The sequence below is a fragment of the Nerophis lumbriciformis genome, linkage group LG25, assembly GCF_033978685.3.
Source record: "Nerophis lumbriciformis linkage group LG25, RoL_Nlum_v2.1, whole genome shotgun sequence".
NCBI lineage: Eukaryota > Metazoa > Chordata > Actinopteri > Syngnathiformes > Syngnathidae > Nerophis > Nerophis lumbriciformis.
In genome coordinates this window covers 6,143,462-6,168,851 of record NC_084572.2, presented here as the reverse complement: position 1 = coordinate 6,168,851, position 25,390 = coordinate 6,143,462, and the positions used below count along the sequence as shown (strand labels likewise).

Genomic DNA, 25,390 nt, shown 5'->3' with positions numbered 1-25,390 from the left:
ACCTGCAACCCTCAGGTTTCTGGCACGGTTGCTCTACCCACTACGCCATGCCGCCCCTATTTAAAAGGACTAAAATATAAAAAATCGGGGTGAAAAAAGCATGTAAAAAAAATCTATGAAAATAAACACAATATGAATAAATAACAAAAATACTACAACCGATTAAATGTAATAAAATATAAAATATTGCAATGATAATAAAAAGTAAAACAAAACTAATAAATTATATTGTTGTTAAAACAACTGTTTGTTAATATTTTTGCTCAGCTGTTTTCATGGATGTTTTGATGCAACTGTCAAGCTTGTAGAAAAAATAAATTTGAGTCAAATTCAAATAAAAGTAGAAAATCATTTTAAATGACTAAATTTAATTGACTTAATTGATTTAAATTGAATGAAAAATGACAAGAAAGAAAATCTAGAATATTATTAAAATGGGGAAAAAGGGATGTAAACAAGTACGTTTTCATGCAACTGTCAAACTATATATATATATATATATATATATATATATATATATATATATATATGTTAATATTTATTGGTGGTTGCAACACTATTCTCATGTCCATTTTACACCTAAAATAGGAAATAAATGAACATATATGTCAAATCAAAAGATTATTAAAAAAATGCCAAAACATTTTAAGTGCATTTAATGCTTGCAATGAATTCACTTAAATAACATTAAACAAATAGAAGAACATATCATTTTTGAAATGGCTGATAAGGTGTTGCTGTTCCTATGAGGGTAGATGACAGGTAGATGACACGTAGATGACATGTAGATGACATGTAGATGACATGTAGATGACAGGTAGATGACATGTAGATGACATGTAGATGACATGTAGATGACAGGTAGATGACATGTAGATGACATGTAGATGACATGTAGATGACATGTAGATGACATGTAGATGACACGTAGATGACAGGTAGATGACATGTAGATGACATGTAGATGACATGTAGATGACACGTAGATGACAGGTAGATGACATGTAGATGACATGTAGATGACATATAGATGACATGTAGATGACATGTAGATGACATGTAGATGACAGGTAGATGACACGTAGATGACAGGTAGATGACATGTAGATGACAGGTAGATGACACGTAGATGACAGGTAGATGACATGTAGATGACAGGTAGATGACATGTAGATGACATGTGCAGTAGTGTGTGTGTGCAGAGTCCGCATGGTCTTGCTGTCCTCTCTCATGCATGTTGCCATGTGGTCACAAAGAAAGAGCCTCTTGGCTTGTATGCAGGCCCGGCCCTAACCAATCTGGCGCCCTAGGCAAGATTTTAGGTGGCGCCCCCCCCACATTGGCAGTGAAGTGTATATACTCACAAGAAACTGAATAGCTTTGTCTTTGACCTTTTTTTTTTACTTACAACTATATCTAATATATAAAGGGGTGGAAAAGTGACTATTACCTGCAGGGCAAATATTAGCTAACCAGAAGGCAATAACAATGTAAACAAAAAACACCTGCTTAAAAGATCTAATACAAATGTCCCTAAGGAATGTAAGGTGGGAGTACTGTAATTACCTAACGTTACATTATTATTTTCCATAACAATTTAGCCCCCTCCACAATATTAACCCGACGTTAAAACAGAACTAGCTATTAGCAATTGCCGAATCATGTAACATTAGCTTAATGCTAAAAAGCCAGGTTACTATCACATTCTGTAACAGACAAATAATTTCATGTAGGCTAACGTTACCTACCTGCTACCTCTTGTCTTTTTCTCGTTTCTCCTCCTATTCTTTTCTCTTTTTTCTTCCCTGGGCACCTGACAGTTTTGGCCGTTTTGACATCTTGTGTTGATTTGTTGATGTGGTGACGTCCAAAAAGAGTCATGATACGGGAAGGGAGGGGCGCACCGTGCGGGGGGTTCCCCCCGGTGGGGAGGGGGGGGGGGGGGGGCGTAATGTTGTAACAAATAATATTTCTATTAAATAGGCTTTACTTTGCATTTTAATTAACGTGGGATTATTTTTTGTATTTAGAAATAATAGTACCAACTTTTATTTTATTTATTTTTTCTCCAACATTTGTGGCACTGGCGTGGCGCCCCCTGGTGGACGGCGCCCTTAGCATTTGCCTATACGGCCTATGCCACGGGCCGGCCCTGCTTGTATGAATAGTTAAAGTGTTACTGTTACTGTTACTGTCACTGTTACTGTCACTGTCACTGTCACTGTCACTGTTACTGTCACTGTCCCTGTTACTGTCACTGTCACTGTCACTGTTACTGTTACTGTTACTGTCTCTGTTACTGTCACTGTCCCTGTCACTGTCACTGTCACTGTTACTGTCACTGTCACTGTTACTGTTACTGTCACTGTCCCTGTTACTGTCACTGTTACTGTCACTGTCACTGTCACTGTTACTGTCACTGTCACTGTTACTGTCACTGTCCCTGTCACTGTCACTGTCACTGTTACTGTCACTGTCACTGTTACTGTTACTGTCACTGTCACTGTTACTGTCACTGTCACTGTTACTGTCACTGTCACTGTCACTGTTACTGTCACTGTCACTGTCACTGTTACTGTCACTGTCCCTGTTACTGTCACTGTCACTGTCACTGTTACTGTTACTGTTACTGTCCCTGTTACTGTCACTGTCACTGTTACTGTCACTGTCACTGTTACTGTTACTGTTACTGTCACTGTCCCTGCTACTGTCACTGTCACTGTCACTGTTACTGTTACTGTTACTGTTACTGTCACTGTCCCTGTTACTGTCACTGTCCCTGTTACTGTCACTGTCACTGTTACTGTTACTGTTACTGTCACTGTCCCTGTTACTGTCACTGTCACTGTTACTGTCACTGTCACTGTTACTGTTACTGTTACTGTCACTGTCCCTGCTACTGTCACTGTCACTGTCACTGTTACTGTTACTGTTACTGTCACTGTCCCTGTTACTGTCACTGTCCCTGTTACTGTCACTGTCACTGTTACTGTCACTGTTACTGTCACTGTTACTGTCACTGTCCCTGCTACTGTCACTGTCACTGTCACTGTTACTGTTACTGTTACTGTTACTGTCACTGTCCCTGTCACTGTCACTGTTACTGTCACTGTCACTGTTACTGTCACTGTTACTGTCACTGTTACTGTCACTGTCACTGTCACTGTCACTGCCATTGGGGACAATGTCTGCAGCCTTCTCAATAAATAAAAATACTAACTAGAGATGGAGAGGAAGAGAGGAAGAGAGGAGGAGAGCGATGGCCATTTGTTGTTCCCGCTCACTTGTCAAAGCTCTTTGGCTTAAAAGCCTCTGCCATTGTTGAGAGAGAGAGAGAGAGAGAGAGAGAGAGAGGATGGGCGAGCACCGGGGCCTAATAGCACCTGTTGGGGTGACAGCTGTCGGGGGAGGGGAGGGAAGCAAACTGCCTCCACCTTCCATCCTTCTTTCACACCACAGCGCCTCCACCTCAATGTCCTAAGAATGGCACGGAGCTGAGGAAGGGATGGTCGGCCAGGTGTGTGTGTGTGTGTGTGTGTGTGTGTGTGTGTGTGTGTGTGTGTGTGTGTGCGTGCGTGTGCGTGCCTGCGCGTGTGTGTGTGTGTGTGTGTGTGTGTGTGTGTGTGTGTGTGTGTGTGTGTGTGTGTGTGTGTGTGTGTGTGTGTGTGTGTGTGTGTGTTGAGTCAGAAGGAAGGAGCTGCATCAGGTCTCCAGAGAGAACCACAGGACATAATGGAGGACACGCTCCACTGCATCTCAGCACACGTCGCTTCATCTTTCTAAACTCCACCTCCACCTTTGACTGCTGCCATGTTTCTAAACTCCACCACCTCCACCTTTGACTGCTGCCGTGTTTCTAAACTCCACCACCTCCACCTTTGACTGCTGCCATGTTTCTAAACTCCACCACCTCCACCCTTGACTGCTGCCATGTTTCTAAACTCCACCACCTCCACCTTTGACTGCTTCCATGTTTCTAAACTCCACCACCTCCACCTTTGACTGCTGCCATGTTTCTAAACTCCACCACCTCCACCTTTGACTGCTGCCATCTTTCTAAACTCCACCACCTCCACCCTTGACTGCTGCCATGTTTCTAAACTCCACCACCTCCACCTTTGACTGCTGCCATCTTTCTAAACTCCACCACCTCCACCTTTGACTGCTGCCTTGTGTCTAAACTCCACCACCTCCACCTTTGACTGCTGCCATGTTTCTAAACTCCACCACCTCCACCTTTGACTGCTGCCATGTTTCTAAACTCCACCACCTCCACCTTTGACTGCTGCCTAGTGTCTAAACTCCACCACCTCCACCCTTGACTGCTGCCATGTTTCTAAACTCCACCACCTCCACCTTTGACTGCTGCCATCTTTCTAAACTCCACCACCTCCACCTTTGACTGCTGCCATGTTTCTAAACTCCACCACCTCCACCTTTGACTGCTGCCATGTTTCTAAACTCCACCACCTCCACCTTTGACTGCTGCCATGTTTCTAAACTCCACCACCTCCACCCTTGACTGCTGCCATGTTTCTAAACTCCACCACCTCCACCTTTGACTGCTGCCATGTTTCTAAACTCCACCACCTCCACCTTTGACTGCTGCCATGTTTCTAAACTCCACCACCTCCACCCTTGACTGCTGCCATGTTTCTAAACTCCACCACCTCCACCTTTGACTGCTGCCATGTTTCTAAACTCCACCACCTCCACCCTTGACTGCTGCCTTGTGTCTAAACTCCACCACCTCCACCTTTGACTGCTGCCATGTTTCTAAACTCCACCACCTCCACCTTTGACTGCTGCCATGTTTCTAAACTCCACCACCTCCACCTTTGACTGCTGCCATGTTTCTAAACTCCACCACCTCCACCTTTGACTGCTGCCATGTTGGCCTGACGTGACGTTTATGTCAATGCCTGACTACAATAACAATTAACACTCCATAACTTGTTACAAATATATGTCACCTTTTGTTGAGGTGTCCTTGCAGATGCCAGAACAAAATGGCAAGTCTTTGTCGTGGGCCCTCATGACAGTTTTGGCCTCATGGTTAGGTTCTACTTCCTGTCATGTGCTCTTATTTTCATGATCAACTTCCTGTTTACTACAGGCTTAGTGATATTTTGACTGCTGGTCCGACTCCCTTACCTGAATGAAGGTGTTGGATGGCCAGTGTGGGACGTCAGCCTGGTATGGCAAGTGTCTGGTGTGGTGCATGAAGGTGTGGGACGTCAGCCTGGTATGGCAAGTTAAGAACAAAATGTTTTGAGGCGAGTCCAGAGGACAGTGATGCAGACATACCATTTCTACATTGACAACACCTAGGCACACATAGCTTCACCTTTGAAGAAAACTTGATCCTTTCCGCCATTTGAACAGTTCTTACCGCCAAAAACTAACGCAAGCATTTATTTCTTGGAGAAAGGCTAAATGGCGCATTGAGAAGAGAGCTACCTTGACCACCACGGGGTGGGACAGTAACATCCAAGCAATAGACCGCTGGGGTACACCACAACATATCTCCACATGATACTTCCTGCTGGTTTAGTAGCTTCTTACCCAGGTCCTCCAATGACATACCATTTTATCATTAGAGCTTCTCCAGGACTTTTTCCAATCGTTTTTCAGTCATTTTAGACCATTGGGGAAAAAAGGGTTTATAGTGCATTGTGGGGACTCGCCGGTCTTACAATCCGTTTCAGGCCACGTTGTGGCGTATGCTCGGTAAACATGTCTCTTCTTCTGCGTGTTAGCGCATGCGAGCTGTCTCACAGCAGCCACATTAGGATGTTTGTCTCCTAAACCTCTGGTGTCATCCCCCGTTATGAGGTCGGGACGCCAAATAATACAAGCACAAACAAACTTTTCTTCCAGTGCGCTTACATCTGTGTGGTACATGTGTGTGTGTGTGTGTGTGTGTGTGTGTGTGTGGGGCGCCAGGGTGTGTGTTTTGTGCAGTCACGTGTTTGCCTTGGATGATGGGCTTCATCTCAGTGTCATTTTCATTTACTTTTTTACTTTTGATCCCGAGTGCAGATGGCCCCCGGTAAATAACATCTCTTATCAACTATATATATAAATATTGATATAGTTTACATATATATGTATATATATATATATATATATATAAATATATATATATATATATATATATATATATATATATATATATATATATATATATATATATATATATATATATATATATATATATATATGTATGTGTGGGAAAAAAATCACAAGACTATTTCATCTCTACAGGCCTGTTTCATGAGGGGGGTACCCTCAATCATCAGGAGATTTTAATGGGAGCATTCGCATACCATGGTTTATATAGGGCACAGAGTGGGTGGGTACAGGCTGGCCTAGGGGCGTGGTGATTGGCTCATGTGTTACCTAGGAGGTGTTTCCGTCTATGGCGGCATGTTGTTACAATTTCGCTGCGCTTGTTGAGGGATGACAGGTCTGGACGGTAAATAATAAACAGTTTCTCTTTCAAGCATAGGTTGCATCTTTTATTACCACTATTGTAAGGTGTGCTGGATGCAAGAATTTGCCATGTTATTGAATATTCAACATTATTGTCTTTGAGGTCCCAAATGTGTTTGCTGAGTTCTGTGGTATTTCGCAGGTTTTTGTTCCTGAAAGAAGCCTTGTGATTGTTCCATCTGGTTTTGAATTCTCCCTCGGTTAATCCTACATATGTGTCGGATGTGTTAATGTCCTTGCGTATTACCTTAGATTGGTAGACAACTGATGTTTGTAAGCACCCCCCGTTGAGAGGGCAATCAGGTTTCTTTCGACAGTTACATCCTTTGTTGGTTTTGGAGTCGCTCTGTCTGGGGGTCGACGGCTCATTTGCAATTGTTTTGTTGTGGTTTGAGAAGATTTGTTGTATATTGTTCATGCAGCTGTAGCTCAATTTAATGTTGTTCTTGTTGAATATTTTTCTTAGGGTGTTGTCTTTGGGAAAGTGTTTGTCAATCAGATTGAGAAATTTGTGTCCAATGTTCGTTGAGACGTTTTTGCTGTATGGGGGGTTGTACCAGATGATGTCGTTTCGTTTTCTGTTCTTTTTTGGCTGGTTTCCTGGCGTGGGTTCATAGGTGAGGGTGAAATTGTATCCGCTTTCATCAAGGGCTTTTTGGTACAGGGGGGTTGCTTGGTCAAATTCAGCTTTGCTAGATGACAGCATCGAGATATATATATATATATATATATATATATATATATATATATATATATATATATATATATATATATATATATATATATATATATATATATGTATATATATATGTCTTAATAAGGTTATCCAAAAAATAGTGCTCGATACCGTAGTAGAGCGCAAAATCCAACACAACACTCCAATACGTGCACCATGACAGCAACCACCCACCCACCACCACGAAAAGAATACCTACCGGAATTAATAAAAGGCTATCGATGCTGTCATCTAGCAAAGCTGAATTTGACCAAGCAACCCCCCCGTACCAAAAAGCACTTGATGGAAGCGGATACAATTTCACCCTCACCTATGAACCCACGCCAGGAAACCAACCAAAAAAGAACAGAAAACGAAACAACATCATCTGGTACAACCCCCCATACAGCAAAAACGTCTCAACTAACATTGGCCACAAATTCCTCAGTCTGATTGACAAACACTCCCCCAAAGGCAACACCCTAAGAAAAGTATTCAACAAGAACAACATTAAATTGAGCTACAGCTGTATGAACAATATACGACAAATTATCTCAAACCACAACAAAACAATTGCAAATGAGCCGTCGGCCCCCGGACAGAGTGACTCCAAAACCAACAAAGGCTGCAACTGCCGCAAGAAACCTGATTGCCCTCTCAACGGGGGGTGCTTACAAACATCAGTTGTTTACCAATCTAAGGTAACACGCAAGGACATTAACACATCCGACACATATGTAGGATTAACCGAGGGAGAGTTTAAAACCAGATGGAACAATCACAAGGCTTCTTTCAGGAACCAAAACCTGCGGAATACCACAGAACTCAGCAAACACATTTGGGACCTCAAAGACAAAAATGTTGAATATTCAATAACATGGCAAATTCTTGCATCCAGCACACCTTACAATAGTGGTAATAAAAGATGCAACCTATGCTTGAAAGAGAAACTGTTTATTATATACCGTCCAGACCTGTCATCCCTCAACAAGCGCAGCGAAATTGTATCAGCATGCCGCCACAGACGGAAACACCTCCTAGGTAACACATGAGCCAATCACCACGCCCAGGTAGATGACAGGTAGATGACATGTAGATGACATGTAGATGACATGTAGATGACAGGTAGATGACATGTAGATGACATATATATATATATATATATATATATATATATATATATATATATATATATATATATATATATATATATATATATATATACATACATATATATATATATATATATATATATATATATATATATATATATATATATATATATAGTTTACATATATATATATATATATATATATATATATATATATATATATATATATATATATAGTTTACATATATGTGTATATATATATAGTTTATATATGTGTCATTATTGTCTTTATTGTAACAACAAATGTTAGTGTACATGAAACATTGTCATTTAGTCCTTAAATAAAATGTTGAACATACTAGGCAACTTGTCTTTTAGTAGTAAGTAAACAAACAAAGACTCCTAATTAGTCGTATGCAGTAACATATTGTGTCATTTATACACCTATTATTTTGTACACATTATGAGGGACAAACTGTAAAAATGGATTATTAATACTGTTAATATCTGCTTATTTTCTGTTTGAACATGTTCTATCTACACTTCTGTTCAAATGTAATAATCACTTATTCGTCTCTTCTTTGATACTTGACATTAGTTTTGGATGATACCACACATTTAGGTATGGATGTGATACCAAGTAGTTACAGGATCATACATTGGTCATATTCAAAGTCCTCATGTGTCCAGGGACGTATTTACTGACTTTATAAACATAATATACATTTTAAAAAGGAAAAAAAGATTTTGTAATGATAAAAACTACTGTACTTCGTATCAATAGCGAACCGGTACTTTTCAGAGGTGGTATAGTACCGATTATGATTAATCAGTATCGCGGTACTATACTAATACTGGTATACCGTACAACCCTAATATACACAATATATATATATATATATGTTTGAAGTAGTGGGCATTGTGTGCAGGTGTGCCTAATGTGAGCATGTTTAGCATGTTCCAATGTGTGTGTGGAGGCGTTGATGTGAGGAGTGTGTGTAGCAAACAAAGCGGCGGCTGATAATGTGTCCATTGTGGCGGATGCATTAAGGCCCTCTTTGTCTCAGAACCCACAGGGCTAATGATTCTCTAGCAGCAGGTGAGAGGCAAAAAAGCCTCTCGCACTTCCTCTCTCTCTCCGCTCCACTTGTCTCTCGCTTTTGTCTTGCGCCGACTCCCGAGCCGCCCCTCGCTTTTTTCCTGGTAGTTTTTTCAGCTCGCCTCTGGTTGGATGCTCGGCGTCCCTCGCTACCTTGGCTTCTCTCTCCCGCTGATGCGGCGGCCATTAGGCCGAGCCGGCGCTGCCTTTATTACAGCAAATGGACTTTAAAGGTGCTTTATTGTGATATCGGCCGAGCGACTGAACCTTTCTCTCTCTCTTCTGGTGTCCTTGGTCGCCCTGAACAGAAGCGCCCAGCATTGAGAGGCTGCTGTCAAAGGACTGGAAGGACAAACTTTTGGCCATGGGCTCAGGGCACATTGGCGACATTAAAGGTACGTCACCATGTCAATATAACGACAATGAACATCTCCGAAAGAGTTGGGTCACATGACTCGAAAGGACCCTGAGAGCGGCCCACGGTGAATAGACTTCTTCCACACTCACAGAAAAGTTCTCTCAAATCAAAAAGTACCTTCCTTTTTCTCTCCTTAATTATCCAACAATAGCACAGTTTGTCTGATTCAAAACATCCATCGTTGTGCTAAAACTTTGTTTCCCTATAAATCAACACACTTCATCAACTCCTCACTCTGCTATTTACAATTTGATAAGCTTCAAGTATTCAAATGTTCATTTTGGCCCAGAAATGTTAAAAAAAACCTTTTCCTGTGCCCTTACAAAGATTGTGCCTACGACCATATTGGGACAGGAAACATTTACCTACACAAGACATGCAACACCATTTAAAGGTATGACATGGACGTATGGAAAACAGACCAATAGACACCCTTGGAGGACATGAAAGTCGCCATCATGCCCATATTAGGACATCCTGTGCCCATATAAGCAGAGGTGGGTAGAGTAGCCAGAAATTGTACTCAAGTAAGAGTACTGTTACTTTAGAGATTTATTACTCAAGTAAAAGTAAGGAGTGGTCACCCAAATATTTACTTGAGTAAAAGTAAAAAGTATGTTGTGAAAAAACTACTCAAGTACTGAGTAACTGATGAGTAACATACACACACATATCATATATATATATATATATATATATATCTACACACACACACATATATATATATACATACACACATATATATATATACACACATACCGTATTTTCCGCACCATAAGGCGCCCTGGGTTATAAGCCGCGCCTTCAATGAACGGCATATTTCAAAACTTTGTCCACCTATAAGCCGCCCCGTGTTGTAAGCCGCATCTAACTGCGCTAAAGGAATGTCAAAAAAACAGTCAGATAGGTCAGTCAAACTTTAATAATATATTAAAAACCAGCGTGATGTGGGCGCGCATGGAGTCGTATATCAACATGGACGGAGCTGCGTGAAAAAAGCCACCCCGCCTCTTCGCGTGAACTTACCTTAACCACTCGCTCATCTTTTCTTCATCCATCCATCCCTTCGAGTTAGCTTTTATGATGACGCCGGCTGGAAAGGTCTCTTTTGGCAAGGTCTTCCTTTTGAATATCACCATGGGTGGAAGTTTCTGGCCATTAGCATGGCAAGCTAGAACCACAGTGAAGGATGACTTCTCATTCCCTGTCGTGCGAATATTCACCGTACGTGCTCCCGTTGTATCCACAGTGCGGTTCACAGGAATATCAAAAGTCAGTGGAACCTCGTCCATGTTGATAATGTTCTCTGGCCGGATCTTTTTTTCAGCTATCTTGTTTTTACAATATGCACGGAAAGTAGCCAGCTTTTCTTGAAAGTCTTTAGGCAGTTGCTGTGAAATAGTAGTCCGTGTGCGGATGGAGAGATTGCGTCTTTTCATGAACCGGAAACCTGTCGCCATTTTGTGGTCTTTACAGATGTAAACACACAAAGGAAATGAAACGTAGTATCCGCGCTCTTCTTCTTCTTCTACGCGGGCGGGTGGTTGCTTACAGTAGAAGAAGAAGCGCTTCCTGTTCTATGGGGGCGGGTGCTTACCTTGGCGGTTGCTTGCGTAGAAGAAGAAGCACTTCCTCTTCTACGGGGAAAAAAGATGGCGGCTGTTTACCGTAGTTGCGAGACCGAAACTTTATGAAAATGAATCTTAATATTAATCCATATATAAAGCGCACCGGGTTATAAACCGCACTGTCAGCTTTTGAGTAAATTTGTGTTTTTTAGGTGCGGCTAATAGTGCGGAAAATACGGTGTATATATATATATATATATACACATTTATATATATATACACATTTATATATATATACACACACATATATATATATACAGTATATAATTTATATTTATTTATTTTGCCGTTTTTGTTTACATGTTAATAGTGTTTTAATGAATATACATGCATGTTTAACACATATAGATTCCTTTCTTTCATGAAGACAAGAATATAAGTTGGTGTATTACCTGATTCTGATGACTTGCATTGATTGTAATCAGACAGTAGTGATGATAGCGTCCACGTTTTCAAATGGAGGAGAAAAAAAGTTCCTCCCTTCTGTCTAATACCACATGAAAGTGGTCGGTTTTTGGCATCTTATTTGTCCAGCTTCCATATTCGTTTTTTATACACTTTACAAGAAATACATCGGCGGCAAACTCCGTAGCTTGCTAGCTTGTTTGCGCTGGCTTTCGGAGACTCTTGTTTTGAAAGCGCAGGCGCGATGGAGTGGCACTTTTATTGTGAAGACAGGAACTGTGCAGTCAGTCTTTAGGCTTTTGACGGGATGTACGGTTGAAATAAAAAAGGGTCTTTTTTTCCTTCACACTTTTGATTGATTGATTGAAACTTTTATTAGTAGATTGCACAGTAAAGTATATATTCCGTACAATTGACCACTAAATGGTAACACCCCAATAAGTTTTTCAACTTGTTTAAGTCAGGTCATGTGACCGCCTGGCTCTGTTTGATTGGTCCAACGTCACCAGTGACTGCATCTGATTGGTGGAACGGAGTGAACGTCACCAGTGACTGTATTTGTTGAAACGCAGGCACTATGACAGACCAAAACAAACTAAGCGTGCATTAACAGATCGATAAAAATTAGTAGCGAGTAGCGAGCTGAATGTAGATAAAAGTAGCGGAGTAAAAGTAGCGTTTCTTCTCTATAAATATACTCAAGTAAAAGTAAAAGTATGTTGCATTAAAACTACTCTTAGAAGTACAATTTATCCCAAAAGTTACTCAAGTAGATGTAACGGAGTAAATGTAGCGCATTACTACCCACTTCTGCATGAAACACACCTCTGTGCCCATATAAGGACATGTGCATGCTTCCTGTGGCCATATTAGGTCAATAAAGACTGCCTATAAAAGCTATTAACACACCCATTTTCCTTATACAACAACTGTTGCCCAAACATGTATATAAAACACCTTCTTATGCCCATATAAGTACATACATCCTCTTCCTGTAACCATATTAGGTCAAGCAATGCTTTGTCACGTCTCATATTGAAACAAAACATTGCTCTGTACCATATTAAGGACATAATTTATATATCCTTATACTGTATGTGCAGGATATAACATTGATTTATATTTATATAGGTATGAATATAGATTCTATATACTTATATTGGCATGAACATACAATTGTTTTATCCTTATATGTGCAAGATATAAAATGTATTTATATTTACATGGGAATGAATATAGAGTTTATGTATACTTATAATTAATATATACTTATATGGGAATGATATAGAACTTGTACTTTATATCTTTACATGGGCAGGGTATATCATTTCTATATCCTTATATGGGCATAAATATACTACTTCTATATCCCTATACAGGCATGAATATAGAACTTATACATCTTTATTCGGTCAGGGTTTATAATTCTTAATCATTATATGGGTATGAATATAGAAATAATGTATCCTTATATGTGCAAGATATACAATTGATATATATACTTATATGGGCATGAACATATAATTAATACAGGTAAAAGCCAGTAAATTAGAATATTTTGAAAAACTTGATTTATTTCAGTAATTGCATTCAAAAGGTGTAACTTGTACATTATATTTATTCATTGCACACAGACTGATGCATTCAAATGTTTATTTCATTTAATTTTGATGATTTGAAGTGGCAACAAATGAAAATCCAAAATTCTGTGTGTCACAAAATTAGAATATTGTGTAAGGGTTAAATTTTGAAGACACCTGGTGCCACAAACTAATCAGCTGATTAACTCAAAACACCTGCAAAGGGCTTTAAATGGTCTCTCAGTCCAGTTCTGAAGCCTACACAAACATGGGGAAGACTTCAGATTTGACAGCTGTCCAAAAGGCAACCATCGACACATTGCACAAGGAGGGAAAGACACAAAAGGTTATTGCTGAAGAGGCTGGCTGTTCTCAGAGCTCTGTGTCCAAACACATTAATGGAGAGGCAAAGGGAAGGAAAAACTGTGGTCAGAAAAAGTGTACAAGCGATAGGGATCACCGCGCCCTGGTCAAGATTGTGAAAAAAAACCCATTCAAAAATGTGGGGGAGATTCAGAAGGAGTGGACAGCTGCTGGAGTCAGTGCTTCAAGATCCACCACCAAGAGACGCTTGAAAGACATGGGTTTCAACTGCCGCATACCTCGTGTCAAGCCACTGTTGACCAAGAAACAGCGCGCAAAGCGTCTCACCTGGGCTAAAGAAAAAAAGAGCTGGACTGCTGCTGAGTGGTCCAAAGTCATGTTTTCTGACGAAAGCAAATTTTGCATTTCCTTTGGAAATCGAGGTCCCAGAGTCTGGAGGAAGACAGGAGAGGCACAGGATCCACGTTGCCTGAAGTCTAGTGTAAAGTTTCCACCATCAGTGATGGTTTGGGGTGCCATGTCATCTGCTGGTGTCGGTCCACTCTGTTTCCTGAGATCCAGGGTCAACGCAGCCGTCTACCAGCAAGTTTTAGAGCACTTCATGCTTCCTGCTGCTGACCTGCTCTATGGAGATGGAGATTTCAAGTTCCAACAGGACTTGGCGCCTGCACACAGCGCAGAATCTACCCGTGCCTGGTTTACGGACCATGGTATTTCTGTTCTAATTTGGCCCGCCAACTCCCCTGACCTTAGCCCCATAGAAAATCTGTGGGGTATTGTGAAAAGGAAGATGCAGAATGCCAGACCCAAAAACGCAGAAGAGTTGAAGGCCACTATCAGAGCAACCTGGGCTCTCATAACACCTGAGCAGTGCCAGAAACTCATCGACTCCATGCCACGCCGCATTAACGCAGTAATTGAGGCAAAAGGAGCTTCAACCAAGTATTGAGTATTGTACATGCTCATATTTTTCATTTTCATACTTTTCAGTTGGCCAACATTTCTAAAAATCCCTTTTTTGTATTAGCCTTAAGTAATATTCTAATTTTGTGACACACGGAATTTTGGATTTTCATTTGTTGCCACTTCAAATCATCAAAATTAAATGAAATAAACATTTGAATGCATCAGTCTGTGTGCAATGAATAAATATAATGTACAAGTTACACCTTTTGAATGCAATTACTGAAATAAATCAAGTTTTTCAAAATATTCAAATTTACTGGCTTTTACCTGTATATACGTATATATATATATATATATATATATATATAACTTGTACTGTATATCTTTACATGGGCAGGGTATATCATGTCTATATCCTTATATGGGCATACATATATTATTTCTATATCTGTATATGGGCATGAATATAGAACTTATATATCTTTATATATAGAAAATAAATGTCTTTATGATATACCATACCTTAGAAGTTACATATCTCCATATGGGCATGAATATAGAATCTATATATCCTTATGTGCGCATGACTATGGACTTTATTTAGCCTTATATGGGCAGAGTGTGGAATTTGGGCATTAATATGGCATTGCAATGGCCTTATATGGGCACAGGATGTGGACGCTATAAGTAAGGTGATCACCGTATGTCAGGCTGCTAAAACAGCCCATACAAGGTAACCTAGTCCATGGCCAGGTAAGTACACAAAATGCAAGACCACATGTTTGAAAAGCGATAGTCAATAATATTATTATTTAAAGCTAGTAGGCCAACAGAGACAAACCTGAACAAGCGTACTATTGTGCAGCAGTGGTGCTTCATTGGGAAACAAGAGCCATGATCTAAGTGCGCTGTGACCATTTGCAAGAGGAGGCTTCATTGATCAAACCTCAGCACCCTGCTGGGCTGACATTTCTATGTGGGGGACGTCCTGGGGGGGCCACATGATTGCATGTGTGTATCCTCTTCTACGCCTCTTTTACCAATAACCAATTAGCCCGTGAAGTGTCATGTGATGTTTTTGGAGGAATTGTTTGCGGCTTTACAAATAATATTAAATTATCAGACCGGGTCAATGGCAAAATCAAGTTAGACATTTTAATCTACTTATTTGCACTGGCTGGCTTCTTTCATTCATGGGCCGCATTTTCCAGACTAGAGAGCACACCTGTATACAAGCCAAACCCACTACATTTGGGGGGGTATGTTTCCATATATAAGACGCACCGCAGATATATACGTTGTGAAATGAGTTATTTACACAGAAATATTCCGTGTAAATGTTTATTTACATACCTTCATTGTTTCCAAACGGTGTCTGTAACAGGGCTGTAAAACAGCTGATCAAACAAAACAGAAGTCATGGTCATGGACCCACTAGCTGCGCAAGCTAGCTCTCCAATCAGCTAAACAGACTCAATAACTCCACGCTGACGTTTCGGTGAATTTACTGAGGAACAGAGGTGGGTAGAGTAGCCAGAAATTGTACTCAAGTAAGAGTACTGTTACTTTAGAGATGTATTACTCAAGTAAAAGTAAGGAGTAGTCACCCAAATATTTACTTGAGTAAAAGTAAAAAGTATGTTGTGAAAAAACTACTCAAGTACTGAGTAACTGATGAGTAACATACACACACATATCATATATATATATATATATATATATATATATATATATATATATATATATATATATATATATATATATATACACACACACACATATATATATATATATATATATATATATATATATATATATATATATACATACACACATATATATATATATATATAGACACATTTATATATATATACATATATATATATATATATATATATATATATATATATATATATATATACACACATATATATATACAGTATATAATTTATATTTATTTATTTTGCCGTTTTTGTTTACCTGTTAAAGGTGTTTTAATGAATATACATGCATGTTTAACACATATAGATTCCTTTCTTTCATGAAGACAAGAATATAAGTTGGTGTATTACCTGATTCTGATGACTTGCATTGATTGTAATTTTACAAAACATTTGTTTTGAAGGGGGAATAGCATGCTTCCTGTTGATTTTTGCTGGGGGTTGTCAATTTATGAAATGTAGGGGAGAGTTTTTTCATCCGAGGAGCAGTTTTTTGTGCGTTTCATTAAAAAATTGCGCTAGAGCACAATTTTGAGATTTGGGGTTAGGTTTTTAAATTAGATCGCAATTTTTGCCAGTCCTGATGTGTGTGTTCAGTTCGGTGAGTTTTGAAGCGTGTTAAGGGGGTCAAATTACAGCTCAAAGAGGCAAAAGTGACTGTTTTTAGTACTTTTTTGTCTTAAAGGGGGAATTGCCAACTTCCTGTTGATTTTTGCCCGAGAATGTACCATTAATGAAATTTAGGTCTAAGTCAGACCTACATAGAGGTTTTTGTTTTATGTCTCTCCGACCTTCCTAGTGGGAGTTACAGGCAGTCTAGTTTTTTTTTTCCGTAGGGGGCGCTAGAGCGCAATTTTGATTTTTGGGGTTTGGTTTTTTTATCAAACGGCAATTTTCGCCAGCCCTGATGTGTGCGTCAAATATGGTGAGTTTTGAAGCATGTTAAGTGGGTCAAATTACAGCTCAAAGAGGCGGCCGGTATAATAATAATAAAGAATTAAAGCTGCAAGCAGCATTGGTCGGGCCCGCGTATTTGGCAGGTGCTAGTCCTAAGTGTCCCAATACTTATGTCAAGTTTTAGTCCCAAGTGTCCCAATACGTTTGTCCAGTGTAAGTGTCCTAATACTTTTGTCCAGTGGTAGTCCTAAGTGTCCCAATACTTTAGTCTACTTTTGGTGCGAAGTGCCCCAATACTTTTGTCCAGAATACGTCGTAAGTGTCCCAATACTTTCGTCCAGTTTTAGTCGTAAGTGTCCCAATACTTATGTCAAGTTGTAGTCAAGTGTCCCAATACTTTTGTCAAGTTTTAGTCCCAAGTGGCCCAATACTTTTGTCAAGTTGTAGTCCTAAGTGTCCCAATACTTTTGTCCAGTTTTAGTCCTTAGTGTCCCAAAACGTTTGTCCAGTTTTAGTCCTAAGTGTCCCAATACTTTTGTCAAGTTGTAGTCCTAAAAGTCCCAATACTTTTGTCCAGTGTAAGTGTCCAAATACTTTTGTCCAGTGTAAGCGTCCCAATACTTTTGTCAAGTTTTAGTCCCAAGTGGCCCAATACTTTTGTCAAGTGTTAGTCCTAAGTGTCCCAATACTTTTGTCCAGGTGTAGTCGTAAGTGTCCAAAACTTTTGTCAAGTTTTAGTCCCAAGTGTCCCAATACTTACAAATTCAATAGGTCCTTATGTCCCATTGCATAAGGACTCCCTTCGGGAGTCCTTTTGCAATGGGCCATGCGGGCCCTAATAATAAAACCTTACAAATTCAATAGGTCCTTATGTCCCATTGCATAAGGACTCCCTTTGGGAGTCCTTATACAATGGGCCATGCGGGCCCTAATAATAAAACCTTACAAATTCAATAGGTCCTTATGTCCCATTGCATAAGGACTCCCTTTGGGAGTCCTTATGCAATGGGCCATGTGGGCCCTAAATATGTATGTATATTTTTCAAACATTGGAATAAATGTGTGAAAAAGATGTGAGGTCATCTCCACGCAACCAGAAGGAACTTTTCTAGTTTTGAAAAAGTTTCAACACTTTAATGACTGAGACCCTTTTGCAAACTTGCCAACCTTGAGACCTCCGATTTCGGGAGGTGGGGGGTCGGGGCGGGGGCAGGGGCGTGGTCGGGGGTGGGTCGGGGGGCGTGGTTTGGGGCGTGGTTAAGATATATATATATAAGAAATACTTGACTTTCAGTGAATTATAGCTATATATATATATATATATATATATATATATATATATATATATATATATATATATATATATATATATATATATATATAAATAAAGTATCCATCCATCCATCCATTTTCTACCGCTTATTCCCTTTTGGGGTCGCGGATAAATAAAATAAATACTTGAATTTCAGTGTTCATTTACAAACTACAACTCACAAACACTTTAGAGTTAGGCTCCACCATCAGAATGTGTACTTAAACTTATGAAGATCACATGGATATTATTCAGTGAGTTGATTCACCAAAACTAACCTGTTATACAGGAGGAAAAAGCACACAGGACGTTTCAATTGTTCACAGACTGGTCGCGCTCATCAGAATGACAAGACGCTTCCGGTCTGCAGGTGATAGCATTCAATTGGGAAGAAACGCCCTACTGCCCCCTACTGACCAATGTGAATACTGATAAATGTGTAATGACAGCTCCAAAAACGAATTCAAACCACAAAATAAAATAAATAAATCAACACAAAAATGTGACACATTATGGGTGGGTCACATGTGCATGTAGAGTAGATGGCAGTATTGTCCTGTTTAAAAGTGTCACAACATTGCTGTTTACGGCAGACGAACTACTTTACGGTAGACACTGTTGTTGTGTGTTGTCAACACGTCACTCAGGTCCGCTTGAATTTCGGGAGTTTTTCGGGAGAAAATTTGTCCCGGGAGGTTTTCGGGAGAGGCGCTGAATTTCGGGAGTCTCCCGGAAAATCCGGGAGGGTTGGCAAGTATGCCCTTTTGGGTCCCCGGGACCTTCAATAAAGATTTGTTTTGAAAACACGATATGGCAAATATCCAAATGGAAAGCTTTTACTTTTCCCTTCGTAGCCCTCAGTGGTAAAAGGCCTAAAGCTAAAGCTGCATACAAATATGATGAATGGCCCGTGGTCTGACTGGAGGCCAGTGAAGGATTGTGGGAGCCGGGTCAGAAAGGGTCAAACAACAAAGCAGCTCTAATATACCACCCTCCGACGGAACCAGATGTGGACTTAGACCGCGTTCATCATTGTCTTTATTGCTCCATTCAGGAAAGGTTTGTCAACAGGTTAAACAAATGGGAAATGGAGAAAGAAAATAAATCCTGCGTGTGTGTGTGTGTGTGTGTGTGTGTGGGGTGGGGGGGGGTAAGGAAAGTGTGTCTGCTCTGTGTTTACCCTGCAGTCACCCAACCTTCTGCTCACATTTAGCATGGCCTGACCTTTCACCCCTCAGATCCTGACATACCAGCTCCATTACACACACACACACACACACACACACACACAATTAGCAAACACACACGGCCTAAATCATTCAACAGGATGTAGTTAGGGAGACGCACAATCAGTGTGGGTCCTCATGTCTGCTGCTCCACTCCACATGACTTTATAGTGTGTGTGTGTGTGTGTGTCTGCGCAACTACAATCCTCCATTGTTCTGCTACCTTCAAGAAGACCACATTCCTGCACCAGTCAAACCAGATGACAGAAAAAGGCGGGAGGGAAAAGAAAGGAGGGTGGGGGTGGGTGGGGTTAACAGGGATACGTGGAGCTGGACCTGGCCTCTGACCACCACGGGAAGGTGAGAGTCATCCATTTGTCCGCCCAGCGTGTAGCCCACCGCCCGACTAGCCACCGTCGCCCTCGCTCCGTCCGTCCGCCAACAATGAACAATCAAGGCAACTGTCGGCAGCGCTGGCTGCTGGAAAAATAAACACGCTGCTGTCCTCACGCACAGACCCACCTTTGTGAGGCCGGGAGGAGGGAAACGTGTGTGTGTGTGTGTGTGTGTGTGTGTGTGTGTGTGTGTGTGTTGACCAAGACAAGAAAGAGTCCAGTGTTAAAAGTGGGGGTGAAGTGAGAGGGGGTAACTTAAAGGAAAAGGGGGGTTGTAAAGGTGAAACGCTGCATCAAAGGAGGCTTTCTTGTCTTGGGGGTCAAACACACACACACACACACACACACATGCACAAAAGCAAACAGTGAAATGGTCCACTTTAGTGCACAAACAGTGCAGATGTGTGCTGAGGTGTGAGAGAGAGCCTTCATTTCAGCACAACAACACGAGGTGTGTGAAGATGAAGACTTTCTTTAATCAGCCCCCCCCCCCCACACACACACACACACGCTATGGAAGCCCCCCCCACACACACAAACACACACTCTATGGAAGCCCCCCCCCACCCCCGCTGTATCCTTTTAAAGTGGCCTGTCACAGCATTTTATGAAGTGACAGCCCCCCCAAAGAAATAAAAGTTAAAAAAAAAAATAATCCATCCATCCATCTTCTTCCGCTTATCCGAGGTCGGGTCGCGGGGGCAGCAGCCTAAGCAGGGAAGCCCAGACTTCCCTCTCCCCAGCCACTTCGTCCAGCTCTTCCCGTGGGACCCCGAGGCGTTCCCAGGCCAGCCGGGAGACATAGTCTTCCCAACGTGTCCTGGGTCTTCCCCGCGGCCTCCTACCGGTCGGACGTGCCCTAAACACCTCCCTAGGGAGGCATTCGGGTGGCATCCTGACCAGATGCCCGAACCACCTCATCTGGCTCCTCTCGATGTGGAGGAGCAGCGGCTTTTCTTTGAGCTCCTCCCGGATGGCAGAGCTTCTCACCCTATCTCTAAGGGAGAGCCCTGCCACCCGGCGGAGGAAACTCATTTCAGCCGCTTGTACCCGTGATCTTGTCCTTTCGGTCATAACCCAAAGCTCATGACCATAGGTGAGGATGGGAACGTAGATCGACCGATAAATTGAGAGCTTTGCCTTCTGGCTCAGCTCCTTCTTCACCACAACGGATCGATACAGCGTCCGCATTACTGAAGACGCCGCACCGATCCGCCTGTCGATCTCACGATCCACTCTTCCCTCACTCGTGAACAAGACTCCGAGGTACTTGAACTCCTCCACTTGGGGCAAGATCTCCTCCCCAACCCGGAGATGGCACGCCACCCTTTTCCGGGCGAGAACCATGGACTCGGACTTGGAGGTGCTGATTCTCATCCCAGTCGCTTCACACTCGGCTGCGAACCGATCCAGCGAGAGCTGAAGATCCTGGCCAGATGAAGCCATCAGGACCACATCATCTGCAAAAAGCAGAGACCTAATCCTGCAGCCACCAAACCAGATCCCCTCAACGCCTTGACTGCGCCTAGAAATTCTGTCCATAAAAGTTATGAACAGAATCGGTGACAAAGGGCAGCCTTGGCGGAGTCCAACCCTCACTGGAAACGTGTCCGACTTACTACCGGCAATGCGGACCAAGCTCTGGCACTGAGCATACAGGGAGCGGACTGCCACAATCAGACAGTCCGATACCCCATACTCCCTGAGCACTCCCCACAGGACTTCCCGAGGGACACGGTCGAATGCCTTCTCCAAGTCCACAAAACACATGTAGACTGGTTGGGCAAACTCCCATGCACCCTCAAGGACCCTGCCGAGAGTATAGAGCTGTTCCACAGTTCCACGACCAGGACGAAAACCACACTGTTCCTCCTGAATCCGAGGTTCGACTATCCGGCGTAGCCTCCTCTCCAGTACACCTGAATAGACCTTACCGGGAAGGCTGAGGAGTGTGATCCCACGATAGTTAGAACACACCCTCCGGTTCCCCTTCTTAAAGAGAAGAACCACCACCCCGGTCTGCCAATCCAGTGGTACCGCCCCCGATGTCCACGCGATGCTGCAGAGTCTTGTCAACCAAGACAGCCCCACAGCATCCAGAGCCTTAAGGAACTCCGGGCGGGTCTCATCCACCCCCGGGGCCTTGCCACCGAAGAGCTTTTTAACTACCTCAGCAACCTCAGCCCAAGAAATAGGAGAGCCCACCACAGACTCCCCAGGCACTGCTTCCTCATAGGAAGACGTGTTGGTGGGATTGAGGAGGTCTTCGAAGTATTCCCTCCACCGATCCACAACATCCGCAGCCGAGGTCAGCAGAACACCATCCTCGCCATACACGGTGTTGATAGTGCACTGCTTCCCCTTCCTGAGGCGGCGGATGGTGGTCCAGAATTGCTTCGAAGCCGTCCGGAAGTCGTTTTCCATGGCCTCACCGAACTCCTCCCATGTCCGAGTTTTTGCCTCTGCGACCGCTAAAGCCGCACACCGCTTGGCCTGTCGGTACCTGTCCACTGCTTCAGGAGTCCTATGAGCCAAAAGAACCCGATAGGACTCCTTCTTCAGCTTGACGGCATCCCTCACCGCCGGTGTCCACCAACGGGTTCTAGGATTACCGCCACGACAAGCACCAACTACCTTGCGGCCACAGCTCCAATCAATAATTAAAATAAAAGTACCCTTGCTCCTGATGGGTCCTGGTTAATACACACATATTCTGTAAAAAAAAAAAAAAAATTTTGTCCATGATATGTCTTACACTTATAAAATTAATACACACATTTTCTGTAGAAAAAAAAAACAACAACTATTTTTGTCCATAATATGTCTTACACTTATAAAATTAATACACATTTTCTGTAAAAAAAAAAAGAAAGAAAAAAAAAGCCTATTTTTTCCCATTATACGTCTTACACTTGTAAAATTCACACATGTTCTGTGAAAATTAATACACACATTTTCTGCAGAAACAATGCCTATTTTTCCCCATTTTATGTTTTACACTTATACAATTAATACACACATTTTCTGTAAAAAAAAAAAAAAAAAAAAAAGCCAATTTTTTCCCATTATTACACTAATAAAATTCACACATATTCTGTGAAAATTGACTATTTTTGTTCATAATATTATACATTTAATACACACATTTTCTGTAGGGATTTTAGAGCACTACATGCTTCCATCTGTGGAAAAGCTCTATGGATATGATGATTTAATTTTCCAGCATGATCCAGCATTGTCAAAACCACCAGTAACTGGTGTACTGACCATGGCATTACTGTCGTCGATTGGCCTGCCAACTCCCCTGACCTGAACCCCATAAAGAATTTGTGGGGTAATGTGAAGAAGAAGCTGAAAGACACCAGACCCAATAATGCAAATGAACTAAAGGCCGCTATTGAAGCATCCTTAGTCATGTCCGTTGTGTCCTTGAGCAAGACACTTCACCCTTGCTCCTAATGGGTCCTAGTTAGCACCGTGCATGGCAGCTCCCGCCATCAGTGTGTGAATGTGTGTGTGAATGCGTGAAAGTGGAAATAGTGTCAAAGTGCTTTGAGTTCCTTAAAAAAGGTAGAAAAGCGCTATACAAGTACAACCCATTTACTTATACAATACACACTTTTTTTTGTACAAAAAAAGCCTATTTTTCCCGATTATATGTTTTACACTTATACAATTAATACACACATATTCTGTAAAAAAATATATATATTTTTGTCCATGATATGTCTTACACTTATACAATTAATACACACATTTTCTGTAGAAAAAAAACCCAACAACTATTTTTGTCCATAATATGTCTTACACTTATAAAATTAATACACATTTTCTGTAAAAAAAAAAGAAAGAAAAAAAAAGCCTATTTTTTCCCATTATACGTCTTACACTTGTAAAATTCACACGTTCTGTGAAAATTAATACACACATTTTCTGCAGAAACAATGCCTATTTTTCCCCATTTTATGTTTTACACTTATACAATTAATACACACATTTTCTGTAAAAAAAAAAAATTTTTGTCCATAATATGTCTTACACTTATAAAATTAATACACATTTTCTGTAAAAAAAAAGAAAGAAAAAAAAGCCTATTTTTTCCCATTATACGTCTTACACTTGTAAAATTCACACATGTTCTGTGAAAATTAATACACACATTTTCTGCAGAAACAATGCCTATTTTTCCCCATTTTATGTTTTACACTTATACAATTAATACACACATATTCTGTAAAAAAATATATATATTTTTGTCCATGATATGTCTTACACTTATAAAATTAATACACACATTTTCTGTAGAAAAAAAACCAACAACTATTTTTGTCCATAATATGTCTTACACTTATAAAATTAATACACATTTTCTGTAAAAAAAAAAGAAAGAAAAAAAAGCCTATTTTTTCCCATTATACGTCTTACACTTGTAAAATTCACACATGTTCTGTGAAAATTAATACACACATTTTCTGCAGAAACAATGCCTATTTTTCCCCATTTTATGTTTTACACTTATACAATTAATACACACATTTTCTGTAAAAAAAAAAAAAAAAAAAAAAAAAAAGCCAATTTTTTTCCCATTATATGTCTTACACTTATAAAATTCACACCCCCCGGTAAAAAGGTGTTTCTTCAGCTGCTGTTGGGAAGGATCGATGAGTGAGCGATGATCATTACAGCCTAAAAGTCTCCATGTAATTAGGCAATTTGCAACAATGCAATACTTGTCACTGGCTAATTAATGACACCCCCACCCTCCCACCCGCCCCCAACCCTCCCCGAGTTAACGAGGAAAGAGCGGAGGGGGGAGGGGGGGGGACAGGATGGCCTGGGAGGGAAAAAGGATTGGGTTGAAGGTACATGAGGATTATTTATTAGCGGGTGTGTAAATTCTGGACTGTAAACCGATGCTTTTTTTTCCTTCTCCCTCCGCTTTGAACCCTGCGGCTTATAAAACGGTGTATTTTCCTTGGCTGGCAGTCATAATGCAAATAGTTGAAAATAAAAGCAAACAAGCACTGAAAAGGTGTTTTTGTGCCACGGCGACATCTTTTAAAGGAGTTTGCTCGCTGCAGGTTCTGCATTTAGTGCTTTCAACCAGAAGTAGAAATACCTCATCGTCTTCTAGTCGTCAATAGCGTTTCTACTGGTA

General features: G+C 41.0%; 1 protein-coding gene across 4 annotated transcripts in view; it reads left to right on the top strand.

Annotated features, from left to right (window-relative positions):
* sox5 (SRY-box transcription factor 5) overlaps positions 1 to 25,390 on the top strand; it is a 287,530-nt gene that overhangs the window by 128,246 nt on the left and 133,894 nt on the right. For 2 of the 4 annotated variants that reach the window (XM_061983604.2, XM_061983603.2), the window contains exon 4: positions 9,729 to 9,815. The exons of the other annotated variants lie outside the window; for them this stretch is intronic. In XM_061983604.2, the coding sequence (XP_061839588.1) occupies positions 9,729 to 9,815 (87 nt within the window). The remainder of the gene's footprint in view (positions 1 to 9,728; positions 9,816 to 25,390) is intronic. 4 annotated transcript variants of the gene reach the window in all.